General features: G+C 41.4%; 4 protein-coding genes across 5 annotated transcripts in view; all 4 read right to left on the minus strand.

Moving 5' to 3' along the window:
• LOC130183283 (H-2 class I histocompatibility antigen, L-D alpha chain-like) overlaps positions 1–1,413 on the minus strand; it is a 32,811-nt gene extending 31,398 nt beyond the window's left edge. The window contains exon 1 of the mRNA XM_056398570.1: positions 1,229–1,413. Within this exon, the coding sequence (XP_056254545.1) occupies positions 1,229–1,301 (73 nt within the window). The 5' untranslated portion in view covers positions 1,302–1,413. The remainder of the gene's footprint in view (positions 1–1,228) is intronic.
• Positions 1,414–1,790: 377 nt separating this feature from the next.
• Positions 1,791–3,566, minus strand: qrfp (pyroglutamylated RFamide peptide). Its single transcript, XM_056398574.1, has one exon. The coding sequence runs from the start codon at positions 3,564–3,566 to the stop codon at positions 3,003–3,005; it is 564 nt and encodes a 187-aa protein (XP_056254549.1). The 3' UTR covers positions 1,791–3,002.
• A 2,062-nt stretch (positions 3,567–5,628) lies between these two features.
• LOC130184124 (LIM/homeobox protein Awh-like) lies at positions 5,629–9,610 on the minus strand. Its single transcript, XM_056399926.1, has 6 exons — positions 9,479–9,610; positions 8,312–8,514; positions 8,091–8,199; positions 7,819–7,957; positions 6,617–6,849; positions 5,629–6,365 (listed from the first exon to the last, which is right to left on the minus strand). Exons 1-6 carry the CDS (start codon positions 9,608–9,610, stop codon positions 5,970–5,972), a joined length of 1,212 nt encoding a protein of 403 aa, XP_056255901.1. The 3' UTR covers positions 5,629–5,969.
• Positions 9,611–13,071: 3,461 nt separating this feature from the next.
• Positions 13,072–16,402, minus strand: part of LOC130183686 (tenascin) — a 57,816-nt gene continuing 54,485 nt past the window's right edge. For both annotated transcript variants that reach the window (XM_056399321.1, XM_056399322.1), the window contains 4 exons: positions 16,222–16,318; positions 15,415–15,570; positions 15,099–15,262; positions 13,072–14,345 (listed from right to left, as the gene is read on the minus strand). In XM_056399321.1, the coding sequence (XP_056255296.1) occupies positions 14,247–14,345; positions 15,099–15,262; positions 15,415–15,570; positions 16,222–16,318 (516 nt within the window). In that variant the 3' untranslated portion in view covers positions 13,072–14,246. The remainder of the gene's footprint in view (positions 14,346–15,098; positions 15,263–15,414; positions 15,571–16,221; positions 16,319–16,402) is intronic.

Below are 16,402 nucleotides of genomic sequence, written 5' to 3' on the forward strand. Positions count from 1 at the left end.
TACATAATATTCCATACATATAACTAGGGCTGAAACTAATAATTATTTTAATTGTGGATTAATTTGATGATTATTTTCTCAATTATTCAACCTGTTGTTTTCTCTATAAAACATAACACAGTTCCCCAGAGCCCTGGCCCTGTCCTTAAGCAGCTGTTTTTGTTCCTTCAACATTTCAAAGGTATTTATTTTACTGCAGTGTAAAACGGGTAATTTGTACATTGTAGAAGCTTTAACCATCAAATGTTTAGCATTTTCCTCTAGAGAAATGTCTCAAAAGATTAATCAGTTAACTAATTAGTTTTTGATCAAGCATTTGATACCTCTAGGTTCTCAACCAGGAAAATTTGCTTATACTTACTTTGTTTTAAAGGCATTTCATGACGTCAACATTATGATGGGACTTTTCTTATATGTCAGCTCTACATACAAGACATTATTAAAATTAAACATGTACCAGTAGGAATAAAATGTTACTATTAAACTGTGCAAACAACAGCGAAAGTGCATATAGAGATAAATGACACATATTAAATCAGCCACACTTCATTCACGTCAATAAGATAAAAGTGCAAGGAGTGCTGCTTGGATATGAAAAATAAACCTTATAAATGGAAGAGCCCAAAGGTGGCCATTATATACTTGCCTTGATGAAGGCCTTATGGCTGAAAAGCTAGGCATGTTTTTATTGTTGTAATGAAGCCATGAGAAAATAAAGGCTTTTTGAATCACCACCGTCTAGAGTGCTTCAGATTTTGCCAAGAACTCAGTCAATAGGAACTTGAAAGTGTAAGCTTGTGTGTGTGTGCATAGACTAATTATAATTTATGTAACTATAGCCTACATGATAACATCACGTTATAAACAGTTTGACTGAGTGGTGTAAACATTACTAATGCAACCTTTTATGACTTTACATTTGAGCTTACCATGTGAGTAACTTTTAATATTTCTTTTTAGCATCATAATCCTAAACTGCTCACATTAATATCTGACAGGAAACAACGTGTAACTGGACCTGAAGATATTACTGGATGGGAAAGGTCCAAAACTCATCAGAAATGTAACACGGCGTTAGAAGGAGCAGGTAGACAGCATCATGTCTTCTGAAATACGTCCATATATATAAACCGTTGACATTAGTTAGATGTAACTGTAAACTGCTGTAAAATGGAGGCACGTCTATTTACTTTCGTTTTTGAAATTTGACCGACGACAGTCAACTTACCGCCTCCAGCTCGCTCCAAATTCTGCCACATTAATGGCAGAAACAGAAATATCCAGGTCGATGCTCGAGTCATGGTTTTCAAACGACAAAACGTCTGTTAAAAAGGAGAAAATAAAACACCTCTCTGAAGGACAGGAGTGTGCGTCTTGCCTGCTGTTCTCTGGCTGGTGTCAGTACTGCTTCTGCGCGCTTCAACCAATCAAATAATTCAGAACAAGTTGCCAGGCAGATTTCATCGAATCAGGTTTCGACAGACAGTGCAGAGAGGAAGAGGCGGACTGATCCCTGAAGATAAGTGCCATGAAGGAACTGTAGTGGTGTAATTGGTATTCAGATCTTTTACTTAAGTAAAAATTATTTACAACAGTTTAGAAATACATCAAAAGCAGTGGTGGAATGCAAATTTTCCATTTCATACTCCTTGGTAATTGTCCACCACATTTCAGTGGAAATGGGCTGTGTACTCACAGTACCTCAAAAGTTAGCAGCAAATTTGAAACCTAGAGAAATGGTTTGGTTACCAGGGTAACTCCTGTTCTCTGAAATCTGAGTGAGGTATCTCACTATGGAATGATTATGGTAAATGGCAACATATCACCTTTGCTTGGATGTCAGCGTTGTGGTTGTCTGCTAGAAGCTTGCAATCCAGTTTTAAGCCACATTTTGACTTTATAAATCTAGCATTTTCATATTATATTTTAATCGAGTGACAGCCAAAGCTAAGCAAACGTTAGTGCTAGACGTTCCTGCCGAACACCATAAGAGAAACACTGAATTTTAACATGAAACTCCTTTATTCAGTGTTTTTACCAGTTTAATCACCTGTTCTATGTGTTTTGGGGAGGAGGAGACCTCTGTGGATGATTCAGGTCTCAGTAAAAACCACATGAATGATTGACACTGAGGGAATCCGAAGCTTAGAGAGAAGCTTATGGCAATGACAGTGATGATCCCACACTGTTTTGTGTGAGGACGAACAACTGCTGAAGGAATCAAACATCTGACCCCCAAATCTGTGTTGAGAGTTTTGTTTTACAGGCTGCACCTCTCAAGGCTTTATTCATTGCTTATATTCAAGCCATCCTGTGTGTGTGTGTGTGTGTGTGTGTGTGTGTGTGTGTGTGTGTGTTCATATATTATTACACTGTTAGACCTTGAATTTGACATAATTACTTTAACATTTACATTCACTTTTGAAGAGAAGCTTTAACATCTGATGCTGAGTTGTAATCTTTCTATACATCCAGTTACTATAACGTGTGTCACTGTTTTCTTTATACCCCAATTCAGAGACAAACAAGATGAAAACATTGGCAAAAAATTACATCCTGCTCTTTTGTAGTGTTTAATTATTATACTACCATTTATGCATATACATTTTATTTTATTCTTTCTTTCTTTTGTATAGTTTCGTTTTCAAATTTAAATTAAATGTTGATTTCATTGGGTTGATGGGGGCATTAACTAAAATCATTTTATTTTCTTCCTGTTCTATCAAATATTCCCTCAAACTCAAGTGCAACCTGCACTAAACCTCTCATTGTGTCTTATTTTTAAAGGCAGTGACCCACTGGGCAACTTTTCCAGCAACATTAAGTTGTCATGAATCACTTAAATACATTTTGGATTTTTTATGCCAGTGTATCGCCTGCTGCTGGAAGCCATTGCCTAACGAGTGTATTAGCACCCTCCCTATGGAAAGACTCCTTTTACTGGATCATCTCCTTTCCAGCCTCACCTTCCTTTTTCCCATCAAACTCCTCTTTCTTTCCCGTTAAAAAAACCCTCCCTCATCAGTTCCACTTGTCCTCCTCTGTGCCCCCCTCCCTTCATCCCTCCATCCCCGGTCAGTCCATCTTTTCCTCCCAAAGCGGAAGCCGAATCCCCCTTTCTCCCGGCTGACGGCCTGGAGCCCTCCAGCGATGGAGGTCAGAGCTTCATTCCTTTTTCCACCGTCCTCCCCATCTCCTCCGTCCTGATAGTGCATGCTTTCCAGAGAGTGACCCCCTGGAAAGGGCGATAGCGGCCGGGCCATCAGGTCTCCTCTCTGGTCCCTCAGCAGCGCTTCCTCCTCCCATGAACTGACCTCTTCCGCATTCTGCCTGGGTTCCAGCAGGGCTCGCCGAGGGTCTTGAGGCCACTCGGCCCAGGCTTCAGGTGGGTCCTCCAGAGCAGCCTGAAGGTGCAGCAGGGCAGACTCCAGCGCAGGTCCATCCACTGTGGGTAGTAGGGCGGTAGGGGGTCGGGGGCATGGTGTGACAGACCATGGGACGGGGCAGAGGAGGGTGAGGGAGAAGAGGGTGAACTGATAGGCACCAAGATGGAAAGATGGTCTCATCTGAAAACAGAAACAGGTCATGGGTGAAATAAATAACTATCAACAGGTTATTCTGTGTATGTTTTTTATCACTTTCACATCATGCTAATCAGTTTAACATTAGATCTCAAACAATTGGAACAGAAACATTATGACTTTATAACATTTAGAAAAAGGAAATAAAGAAGAAGAAAAATGTTTAAAACATGCTGCACTTTTGTGTGAAAGTGAAAAAGCACTACTGTTGTCTAAAGTCTACTGTTGACTTGTAATGTACAGCCCTATTTTGTGTCACAAAATATTCCTGTTCATTGCAACAAAATACACCATGTAAAAAAACAAACAAACACGGGATCAGAGATGAATTTTATAGGAGTTTGAAACAAAACTGGTACCCAAAAAAATAAAAAATAAAAACAGTGGTTGATGTTTTTAGATAAAATGTTCTACATCTTCGTGTTCAGAAGATATGATAGATAATGTAAAGTGCTGTTTAAATGGCTACATGCTTTTTGATCATGATCAACACTTCACACCAAACGCTTTTGAGATATTCTGCTAACGAACCTGTTGAAGAACAAAATGCACATATGTTTAGAAACATAAAACCTCCCTCATGGAGGACAGTCTTTCTTCCCACAGTTGTTTTCCACAAGGCTTTTCTTAGGAATGATGAAAGTGTCAGAAAGGTCAGTCAGAGTAATGCCATGGACAATGAAAAAAAAGTAATTCTAAAGCTTTCAGTCACTGGAATTTTAATCAGGGGAAAGAAAAAAAGTTGAAACAGCATAAGACCCACTGTAGCTCCTTGTGTGGATGATTTGAGATTCACCAAGCAACTTCTTAGCTTTGTTGGACACAAATACATTGTTCTCAAAAGTGTAATAGTCTATATAAAAAAAAAAGAAAATGGCGAAAGCGGTCACTTACGTGTGTTGGCAAAAACAACACAAGATTTTAATAATTAATTCAGTTTAATCGTGTAACAAAGTCCCATTTCTTACCTTGTGTCGCCGTCTAACTTGCTGTATCTTCTGTAACATTCTCGCCTCTGACCTTTTTAAAAACTGCACACACTCCATCCCCCCCGCTGCCCTCGGGTCACAGGCAGCCGTTACCCATTGGTCCCCAACACCTGTGACGCAGGTGACGCTGATGCCATAACCTTCATTCTTTCACCTGAGAAACCTCTGTCCACTTCAGCAACGAGGCCCAGAGAGTTGTTGCAATTATCGCCGCTTGATTGGGGGAGGCAATTGACAAAAAAGGAAGCAGCCAATTCATTAAGATGCTTCTGTGGAGAGAAAGTCTCCGGGAGAGAGGGGGAGGACACAGAGAGACGGTGAGACAGAGAAGAAGATGAGGGCAGTTGGCGGTGTATTTTGTCAACGTGGTCGTCATGAAGGTCGTCTCGCTGGGACAACGCAGACAAACCTGAAAGAATGTCATTACAGTCGGGTTTTGGGGGAATCATCTTGTTGGCAAACCATCAGTTAACCTCAAACTGAATGAGGCTGGTCTCTAACTTAAATTGCCACCAATTATGCGACATTTATGTGTCTGTGGCGATCTTCTATCTTTAGGTTATTTTAAGATTGAATGATGTTTGGGACGGCCTGGTGGCTCACCTGGTAGAGTGTGTACCATGTATGCTTAGCCCTTACCGTAGTGGCCCATGTTCTAGTCCGACCTGTGGCCCTTTGCTGAATGTCTACACTTTTACCCTTACTTTTGATATCTAATATAAGAACATATATTTGTGGTTTTTAGTACCAAAACCATCTCAGTGTAGTTCTACATCTCCTCTCTCAGGCTTCTCTCTGAAGCTCTAGTAACAACATGTCGATGAGCCAATCAGAATAGAGGAGGCTCTGAGTGTCTGGCCACTGGCTGAATGTAGCCAGTGTGTATCATTTCTTTTTAAAAAGGTGACCGAGACCAACCGATTATCAACATTGATGATTGTTTTTCTGATTGCTTGAACTCATGTAAACACTGGCAATTGGAAGGAAAATGAGCCGCTGCTTGTTGTGTACAAAGGTGAAACTTGGAAGAAGGAGGTGGTAAAACATTTGATGGTTTATTCACCATTCAAGAGTAATATAGTAACAGCTTTATCGTACAGGTGGCAGAGAGAAATGTAGCCGTGATTTAAGATGGTTTGAACTAAGTCTTTGTTGTTGGGAAAAAACATATAAACCTACAAAAACACATTGTAATAAATTTGAGAAATATTCAGTGAAAGTGAAAGTGAAAGTTCATCGATGACCTTTGGTAACAGTTGTTTGGCAGATTCGGTCACATGATAACAGGTGGTTGTAGGCCAAGTGAATCTGAAAGGATTATAACTAATGTGTCTAATTTTGAAAACCTGTTTTTTCAGTTCTTGAAGTTACAACATTGAAGAAGTATAAGATCCTTCAACTAGCAGTAATGTGGTCTAAAAGAACTATCTGCATCAGCTTCTCTCTCTGCACCTCCTCCTGCCTCCCCAAAATCCTCATACACCTCCAGAGAGGAGATACACCCTGGTGCACTCTGGGAGTCGTAGTCAAGGAAGAAGGCGGGGCTTTGCAGCTGGTTGGGCTGATTGACGGCTGGGCTCACCGGGTCACTGAGCGGGGCGGTGAGCAGGGACAGCTGCAGCTGGTCAATGGTGCTGGTGGAGAAGGGCTGTGATTGGTCGGGTGGGGAGCAAACTGGGGGTGGGGAATTGGTCCCGATGGTGACGCCTCTCATGGGAGCAGAGGGCGAGTTAACCTGAGAGTCATCTGTGGTCAGAGACCGCCTCAGCTTTGCTCGAGCATTTTGAAACCACACCTGAGAGAGAGAGAGAGAGAAAAAGAGAGAGAGAGAGAGAGTTCCCATATGAAAAATTAGAACACTGGTTGAAAATCAAAGCATCAAACACTGAGACACCTTCACTTCTGCTCCCTAGTATAGAGTCGTGTGCACTTGGTATATACATACACTACACATCCAGTGTACTTCCTTTAACTCCTCGCTACACTCCTCCTTGCTGCAGTTCAGGATGATGTGTCCAGTCAAGCACATTAACCTGTATGTCTTACCTGCAGCACTCTCTTGGGCAGGCCGGTCTTATGTGCGAGGCAGGTCCAGTCTTTACCGTCAGGGTTGTGCTTCTGGGCGAAATACGACTCCAGCGCTCTGAGCTGCTCGCTGCGGAAACAAGTCCTGATTCGCTTGGTCTGCCTTCTGGTCCGTCCACCTGTCACCCTGTCATCCAGTCGTGGCTCTGGACTGCTGACAGACTCCTCCCCTTCACATGAGACCTGGTTTTGAGCTGTCCTCACACACACGTACAGGTTTGTTTTTGTTGGTTGGCTAAAAGTCTGAACACACCTTCATGGTTTAAAACAAGCTTTTTTAGCCTATTTTAGCTAGTTTTGGTTTCCAGCAGCAGCAAGAAGCTGTTCAGTCCTCTACCTGCTGAGCAGCAAACAGCAGACAGACTCATACAGAGAGCAGCTGGTGAACATAGTGGAGCATTTAGCAGCTAAAGAGCCAAGTATTTCCCTCAAGAGCTGGTGGAGACCAAAAACAGAGGTAAAAGAGCGGGGAATACTGGACGTAGCTTCATCAGGTGACACAAACACAAAACTGTTTGCTAACAAGTTCACCATACCATCCATTTTAAAGCCATAATATGTCAGATTTGTGTGTTTTTTGGTTTTATCAGAAGCTATTATACATACAAGTGGCCAAAAGAAATCAGTGAATTCAGTTTTAACGTCCTTCACTGATAAACCAGCCTCTTATGTCTCTTACTGAATACCGCATCTGGAATTACTGTGTTTTTCTTAGAAAGAACGAGAGCCAGAATATCTTACTGCTGTTTCATTTTATTATTTTTTTATTGAGTTGAAAGCAAAAACTTAATTTGAAATTTAAAAAAGTCTGATGGAGATCAATCGCCTCAAATCCTGTGAAGCATCACTGAACTTCCCGTAGTGTGTTCAGAGTTACCAACCAGCTGTTGTCGTTGTTGTTGTTGTTGTTGTCTGTTGAGACTAGAGGACAAAAACTATATTGGTCAGTCAATGCTCTGTGCACAGATTGTTGCTGTTTAAGACAATCTGGATTTTATTCCAAGTTTTAATAAATTCATAGTTCATAATTTTCTGCAAGAGATTTGACTGAAGTATAAAAATAAAGCTTCTCAGTCAACAGGGGTGTATTTTCCATAAAAACAACACACACACACACACACACACACACACACACACACACACACACACACACACACTCTCACCTTCATCTTTCAGATTTGGTTTGGGCTGAGGATCGTGGGGTAGAGGGACACTCCCGTCACCATGATAATGTGACTGACAGTAGAGGCTCTGGCCCTGCATGCAGTACAGGTTTCCTGGCATTAGTTTGATATCACACTCCTGCAAAACATGTTCATTGTCTTAAAAACACCTGCATTTATTTTGATTTGGCAATAATAATGATGCTATTGGAACTACTGATAATAATAAAACAGGATGATTGTTTTGTTATGAAACTAAACTGGGAGCTAACCTGGCAGGAGAAGCACTGAGGATGGAAGGTCAGCTCCCCGGACCTCATGACCAGAGCAGTTGCTGGGATTGGCTGGAAGCAGCGAGCACACTGACCGCCTCCAAACATCCTGACCAACAAGACAAAAAGATAACAAGTGAAATCACTGCCAAGATCAAAAGTCACCAAACATGACGCGTGTAAACCATTTAAATGTGTTTGATGAGCATTTTGGTTGTGACCTGCAGTAGTCCTGCTGGCAGTAGATGTTCCCATCTCTCCAGTAAAGTGAGGGGTGTGTCTGCAGCTCACACTGACATTGACTGCAGCGGAGGCAAGCGTCGTGCCACACCCGGCCTGCAGCCAATAGGAAGAAGCGGTCGCACACCTGCTCTCCGCAACCGGCACATATCATTGGCTCCTGGATGGACACGGCTGTTGGGGCCTGAGACAAGATTGAGAGAGAGATTTTATTTCATGAGTTATTGCAGCGATTAAAATAGCATCAAATAAATGTCTGTATTTCAGGTCTAAAAACAATTCCCATCTGTAATGTCCAACCCCATATGCAAATGTAATATATGTACATATATAGAAATTCCATATTTGAAATATACAGTACATTTTTATTTTATAGATACATATATGTAAAAATTATATATGAAACCTATTCAGATCGGAATGACTTGATATACAGTTTATCCAGCCTATACAAATATATACATTTATGTATGTATGCTTATATTGTAGAAATATGTTACATAAATATATATCAATCCCACAGCCTGTCAGTATATGCTGATATTATAAACAGTATGGTCCAAAAGTCTGAGACCCCTATCCCAGAATGTGAAGTTAGACATGTTTAAAATTAATGTGAAATTAATAAGAAAAACATATATAAACACATAGATTTTTGTTTAAATAAACTAACAAACTTGAAATAAATTAAATATATAATGCAACACATACTTTTTTATGTAGAAAACATTTACGTTCTATGTAAAAATTCATCACAGATACTTATATATATATATATATATACATATACAAATTTTACTATGGGCATTTCAAATATATTGTTAACTTATTTGTTCATATATCCAGAGGATGTATATATGTGATAATAATATATCCCCTTATAGGTGACATATATGGCAACATCACTCTTGATACAGGGACATATATTTCACATATTACATCTCTGTATGGGACTGGATGACTATGTTAACAATATTTACGAGGAGGAATAATTGTGAAAACTTCCACGATGTGAACTTGGTAAGCAGAATTTGTAAGAGGCTGAGGGGGCAGACAGTGAACGCAGCACACAATCGTGACAAATGTTGCCTCACTACTGAAGATGAATACTGCAGCTTTAATAATCATCCTATTTTCTTTATGCTCACATTGTCTGCAGCAGCACTTTCCTCGACCCCCACTGGGCCGTCACCCCCGCCCAACTCCGAGCCCTCAGCCTCATCACCAAGGTCACTGCCGTACAACAGGTCCTCCAGGGCTCGGTCGTCTGGCGACATCATGATTGTCCTGAGAAGGTAGAGAGGGTAATTATCAGTCCTCTCTAGAATCACAGCCCTCGTTAGAGAGATAAAAACAGACTCATTTAACATCTCTATAAATAAACAACAACAAGTGTTCGACATTAAACATCCGGACACGCATATAAATGGGGCTCTGAAGCTGTGAGTAGCCAGACTGATGGGAGCAAGTCTTTTACTGTATCACTTCATGTGGGGGGTTCAGTTAAAAAGAATAATGCAATTCCTGCATTCCACATTTTCATCTGCCGCTTATGACATTTAATCAACATTTTAATGGACTGTCATCCACTGATACTTAATAAAGTCAGTGCCTCTTGTTTTGTCTATGAAGTAGCCCCATTTGAGGATTCTCTCTGATTCCCAGCTTTGGGAAAGAGTGATGCATGTTTCCAAATACAGACTTAACTGTCATTGGGCACAGGAGTAGTATATGAGACATTCAAGCCTTTTACGAAAAGAAACTGGGGGACAAACAAATGCAGAATTTCAGAAGTTGAGTGAACAGGAACTGGGGTGTGCAGGGAAGAACCAGGGCGGAGCACAGCTACCTGCGTTTCTAGACTGTCCACGTGTGTGGATTGGGAAATGATCACTGAATAACCCATCAATTTTACTTCCGCTGTCAGTAAGTAAAATACTCAGATCTCTAAGTTCGACAACGTTGCAGGTTTTGGGTTTACTTTATTATCAGAGATCCTGTTTCATTGTAAGATGGCTCACTTGCATGTACTGATGGTGAGATGAAGCCTTGCTTCATGTGAACAGTGCGACACCTACTGGCCAGAATGTAAAATAGGCAAAATATCAACATTTGTGTATTACAAATTAAATATCAGTATAAGGGAAACCATGATTGTATTTTATATTCTAAGCATAACTCTGTTGTAGTTACTGTAAAAACAATCAAAATATGTTTGTATTAATATCAATCAAGTCAGGCTCAATATCTACTTTGAATCTTTTTCTATTTGCCTCCTAAAACTAAAGAGGACTACATAGGATAGAAGCTCCAAGATGAAACATTATAAATAGACTATTAAATTAAACTATTAAATAGCTAGAGTGTACATTGACCAGATGGCCTGTGCATTTTCCCAGTGTATAATGTCACAGCTATAAGGCAAACAACAGCGTGGGGCTTGAGGAAATTCTAACAGGCATTCTTCACTATAATAAAGACCAAACAATCAGCAGATTGATCGGTAACTAATCATGAGTCGCAGCCTGTAAAAAGAGCTTATACCTGTCTTGTTTGGAGGCTTCTGGTTGGCGCTCTGGAGGAACCCCTCAAACACCACAACACTGTAAAAAGTGGTGGTGTTTCTCCTGCTCTGTGAAGTCCTGAGTTTCTCTTCCTGCTTTTAGAAAAGTCTTCTGTGGAAAAACAAACTCCTCTCTGCGTCGCTGTAGCTTCTCCTTAACGTCTCCCTGTTCCTCCACCTGAGCGCTCTCACTCCTCCAGGTGTCTCTGTCTGCAGCCTCCTGTCTTGTGGTTTTGGGATCAGTTTCACTCTCTGGCTGCTGACCTGAGATCAGCTTCCACCTTCCATCCTCCACCAATCACTCTCCCAGTATCAGATCAGAGAGCAGGATCGACGCCGGTCCCCTCCCGCCTCCCCGGCTGCCCCAGGTGACATCCAGGCTCACACCTGTAAACAACAGGCCCTGGTGGCTCAGGGCGTTGGTAAGAGCTGATCTGATTGGCCACCTGGTGAGCAGATGGGTGTGGGGAGGCTGCACCCTGGGGACCAATTAAAAAAACAAAACAAAGGGTGTTTAAAAGGACATCTGGGATCTGCAGTTGAGGAAGAAATGATCTTTCCCTTGATCCCTCAGCTGTGTGTGTGTGGACCAAACTGTTTTCTTTCATGTCACATTTTCTCCCTGTTTAACTGAAGAAACACGACTGACGACACCACTCATAGACACATGATGGGATTATCTCTTTGCCTGTGTCCATAAGAAGACATGCAAATAATGCTACATGATGGAAAAAAGATATTCACAAAATAAATTGACTTGATACCCATTAAAACAGGCCACAAATATGCTCATAAAATTCAGCAGCGAAAAACACACAAATAATATAATATAATAATAAATAAATAAAAACACATGAAAGACTTAAGATCAGTCATCAGCAGGTTGACATTTCAGCAGAGCTTTTGCCTTTGAGGTCATGTTTTTTTGCTTTCATTTTATTTCTTTTTCACTTTCCATTCATTTATTTATTTAGTTTCTGTTTGACTCAAATCTGATGCCATAAATAAGCAACACTTTTACTTTTATTTTTGCTCCTATTTTTCAAAAGTTGAACTTAATATTTTTTCTCTAAACACACATTTTCTTCACAAAATGCATTTAAACCCACGTTAGTGAGTATTTCTCCCTCGCCAAGATCATCCGTCCACCTAACAGGTGTGTCATATCAACATGCTGATCACACAGCATGATTACTGCACAGGTGTGCCTCAGGCTGGTCGCAATAAAAGTCCACTTTAAAATGTGCAGTTTTATTTTGAAAAGACATTTACTGTGTGACTTGGGTGACAAATTTCTTGGGGAAAGGGTCGTGGATGACAAAATGAGTCAATGTCTGGTGTGACCACAGTTTGCAGTGCGACACATCTGCTTTGTACAGAGTTCATCAGGTTGTTGATTGTTGGACTGCTGCTCTTCACTGGTTCTGTGAAGTTGCTGGATGTTGGCAGGAAGTGGATCCCGCCGTCGTACATGTCGATCTGTAGCATCCCAATGGGGATGGGGAAGCTCAATGGGTGACGTGTCTGGTGAGGACGCAGACCATGCAAGAACTGAGACCTTTTTAAGCTTCCAGGAATTGTGCATATGATGCTGCAACATGAGGCGATGGCGGCAGATGTCTGGCACGACAATGGGCCTCAGGATCTCGTGTGTGTGTGTGTGTGTGTGTGTGTGTGATCTGACAGATAAACATCAACAGATGGAACCATGCAGCTTTTAATCTCAGTCATTTTATTACTGTATTCTTTTACAGAGAAAGTAAAATAAATCAGATTTACAAAAAGACAACAGTGACAAACACTGAGAGGACAGCTGGCAACTGAACCACAACAAGTACCAACAAAATTCTCCATCACTCACCTGAATGTGTCCAGAATTGCACCCCAATGAACACTGAACCAGATCTGATACAGCAGGGGGCACTGCCGAGCTTTATAGCAGGGCTAAACTGAAGCCAGTGTGGCTGCTGCAGAGAGCGCACCACGAAGAGTCTCTACAGGCTTCAAACCTCATCCACATCCTGATCCGATGTCTGGTTTGGTTTCAGGTTAATTTGATCAGAAACTGCAATTTTTATTTTTAATTAAATTTTTTTTAACAAAGCAGCTCTTCTTGTCAGGCAAAAATCTGAACAAACGAATGAAAGGCCACATCATTGAGTCAAAAATACAACCAGATAAAAACAAAACAGTTTTTATTAGTTGTTGAAAATTAAACATTTTGGTGACATCAGCAACAAATGATTGTAATAATGATTCTGCATTTTACTGTAAGTGTAACGCTCTGTTCATTCCTATTTCAAACAATGTCGCACGTAGTGTGTTAGTTATTTATTTACATCAGGCACGGTGAAAAGCCTGCATGCACAGACAGGAAGTGACGTCTGAGCTGCAGCGTTCATCAACATGAACACCCAGAATGACAAAACTGCTGCAAACATCAGCTTCAGTTACAAGAGAAACAGGGAAGCGGAACACAATGGTTAGCTTTTAATAGTGCAAACAGACCAATGAATGAACGACATGTAGTCATTTAATGATTGGCTGAACAGTATTACACCTATAGGATTTTTCTTTTTCTGCTGTGCGTCAAAAACCACATACTGGTAATAAAAACACATTTTTACATATGTGCTTCACGATTTAAAAATTCGACAAAATATGGCTGAAACTTTCTCAGTCTTGCTTACACCTGGTTTCAAACTGACTGAGGTAAAAATGACAGGCACGGGTTTTCAGGCACTTCTGTATCAGTAAGTTAGAAGTTGGATGTATTTGGATGGATGTTGACACTATTTACAGGCGGGGAAACAGGTAATTACGGTAACTCTCGTCCCTTCTTACCCTCGGTTGCTTGCTGTCTGCACCTGATTCTGCAGCACGCTGCTGGAAAATGCGATGAGAACAGTTTACACGGGTAAAACTGCATTACATTGGTTGGTGGCAAAAGTTTCAGATATTTCAAAATACTGGCACAAGAAACTAAAAGTATCTGCATGGGTAGACATCACCTGTGGAAATGTTTTTGTGTACTGGGTGAAGTGACCCTTTAAATATAGTTTAAGCAGCCCTACTTTAAAGAGCAAAAGATAAAACAGAGGAAACTGTACAATCAACAGTAATATACTGATAACTGACCTCTATACAAATGAAAAAATACGTCTTCATCTCCTCTGAGGTGAGAGCGAGGCTCTCTGTTAAAATGACGGTGTGTGTGTGTGTGTGTGTGTGTTCAGTCTGCTGTGTGTGTGTGGTCACATGCGTGTGTGTTTGCACATGAATTGACACACTGCTGTCCATGCATGTGTTTTAGCAGTTCATTGTTTGTCGCAAGCTCTCTCTCTCTCTCTCTCTCATCCTCTGGCTGGAGGACTGAAGGACGCTGGTCTCATCTTCATCTCAGTGAACGGGATGGAGAACTCTTTTCCTTTCCAGCTGGTCCAGATCACACCCTGACAGACACACACACACACACACACACACACACACACACACACACACACACACACACACACACACAGTGTTAAATTTGTATTGTTTGGCGACATCTAGTGGCCGTAGTAATTATGACAGGAGCAACGGAAGACGTCTGGTTGTGTGGTAACCATAGTAAGAGGTTGGGGTGGAGACCGGTGTTCGATTCCTGTGTGAAACAAGTAGTTTACATTGTTTCTTTAATGCATGACTGTTCCAAAACCTTAACCACGTTGGTATTATTGTAACCACGACAACAAGGACCTCTGATCTTAAGGAAGTCCTTATTTTAACCTGTACTACAGGGTACAACCCAATTAGAGGGCTGCATCCTTTGGAGGCTGCATTTGAAGACTGATTGCGTCACAGTCGCTGATTGACTCTTATCTGGTGATTTTGGACATTGGCCCCAGAAAGAAACATTTCTTTTCTCTGTACACTTGTATGCCAATTACAATAAATATGAACTTGAATTTGACATTGTGACTAAAGTCTACAAACCGGCACTTAAAATAGTAAGAGAAAGTGTGTATAAGAAATACGAACCAAAATTATATATAATTTTTTAATTATTTCGTTGTGCTTCCATGGTTTCAGCTTCTGGATTGATTCCTAAGTCTTCTGAGCTCCAGCAACACTTGCAGTAAACAGAACAACAAGTCCAGAGATTCATCCCTGCAGTAACAAAACCATCACCAGTTTCCTGAGGTAGGTTTGTGATCAGATGTTACCTGGTGTTTGACGTCGATGCCATAGAGGCCGTTGAGGTTCGCCTCGTGGCAGTTTTTGTACCACCAGCCTCCTCGGTACGACATGGCACAGCGGGTGATGAACGGTGCCAGGTCACGGTCTCTGGTGGAGAAGATCCGGTTGTTGTGGTAGCTGAGAGAGTCACCTGGAGCAAAGAAGACACAGGGGGGGTTATAACGGATACTAAAAGCTGTGTTCAATATTAAGAAAATCACAACATGATACTAATTTCCTGCACGTGCTCAGCGGGTTTTGAGATCACCATGTTTTCCATTCCAGCCCACTGATTCGTCTCACCTGCAGTGCCACTGTATCCGTTCACAGTCAGTTTGTAGTTCCTCCTGGCCACCTCAAACGTTGAGTATTTGGCGAACACCGACTCGTGTCCGTCTCGCAGGTCGACACGCAGACTCATCCTGGTCATTGCTGTCAGGTTGTGCAGTCTGTCGAGGCCTGAAGGAGCAGGAGACAAACAAGACTCTCTGATGAGATTCCTGTTACAGCGCCTAGTAGCACCTCCACACCTTTTACCACTGAACTGTTGATGCTTAAAGCCTCAAAAACCTAATATTTCTCACTTTTTTTCCTCTCAAACTTGCACCATGTTTACTGCAGGGATTTGTGCCTTGCTCAGAGGGCACTTTGAGGGTTTTTCCTAAAACCTAAGATGAAGATGAGGATCATCCCTTGACTACGGGGCTCCTGTAGTGAGCAGTGTCCCTGCAAAGGACATAGCTGCCGAGACCAGAAACATGACGAATCTGATGAAACACTTGAAAGTTTGTGGAATGAATTTAAGCGCAGAAAGTCGCTTTGTGTTCGATTGCACGAAGAACGGACCACAGCCGTCTTACTCTCAGGATTCAAGTCTGACTGGCATTACAGGGCTTCTTTAAACCCCCCCCCCCATGACAGGATTTTAGCTGGTAACATTATGCAAACATAAAAGTTCTGTCAAATTGTACACAGTTGTTTTCTAAACTTAATGTTACTGTAATGTGTAATTTTCTTTATGTTAAAATGGATTTTGGTACAGAAAAAAGTATCGTTCAGGAACTGGTACTGAATTTGATTTAACGATACCCAGCCCGCTGTCTCTCTCACCGAGCCAAAACTCCCCACTTAGATCTCCAAATCCTCTGATGTAGTCCTTCCAGCCTCTGAAGAAATCCACCGAGCCGTCCTTCCTCCTCTGGAAGACCTGCAGACAGGAGACAGGACAGACCTGGTTCCACACCGGAAAACCTTAACACAACCTGAGGCTGAGGAACATGGGTCATCTCTT

Source organism: Seriola aureovittata, chromosome 16 (genome assembly GCF_021018895.1).
Source record: "Seriola aureovittata isolate HTS-2021-v1 ecotype China chromosome 16, ASM2101889v1, whole genome shotgun sequence".
Classification (NCBI taxonomy): Eukaryota; Metazoa; Chordata; class Actinopteri; order Carangiformes; family Carangidae; genus Seriola; species Seriola aureovittata.

Coding starts and splice junctions, on each gene's coding strand:
- qrfp (XM_056398574.1), bottom strand. CDS start 3,566: ATGAGACCATCTTTCCATCTTGGTGCCTATCAGTTCACCCTCTTCTCC.
- LOC130184124 (XM_056399926.1), bottom strand. CDS start 9,610: ATGATGTCGCCAGACGACCGAGCCCTGGAGGACCTGTTGTACGGCAGT. Junction 8,515..9,478: donor AAAGTGCTGCTGCAGACAAT/GTGAGCATAAAG, acceptor ATCTTGTCTCAG/GCCCCAACAGCCGTGTCCAT. Junction 8,200..8,311: donor TGCCAGCAGGACTACTGCAG/GTCACAACCAAA, acceptor CTTGTTGGTCAG/GATGTTTGGAGGCGGTCAGT.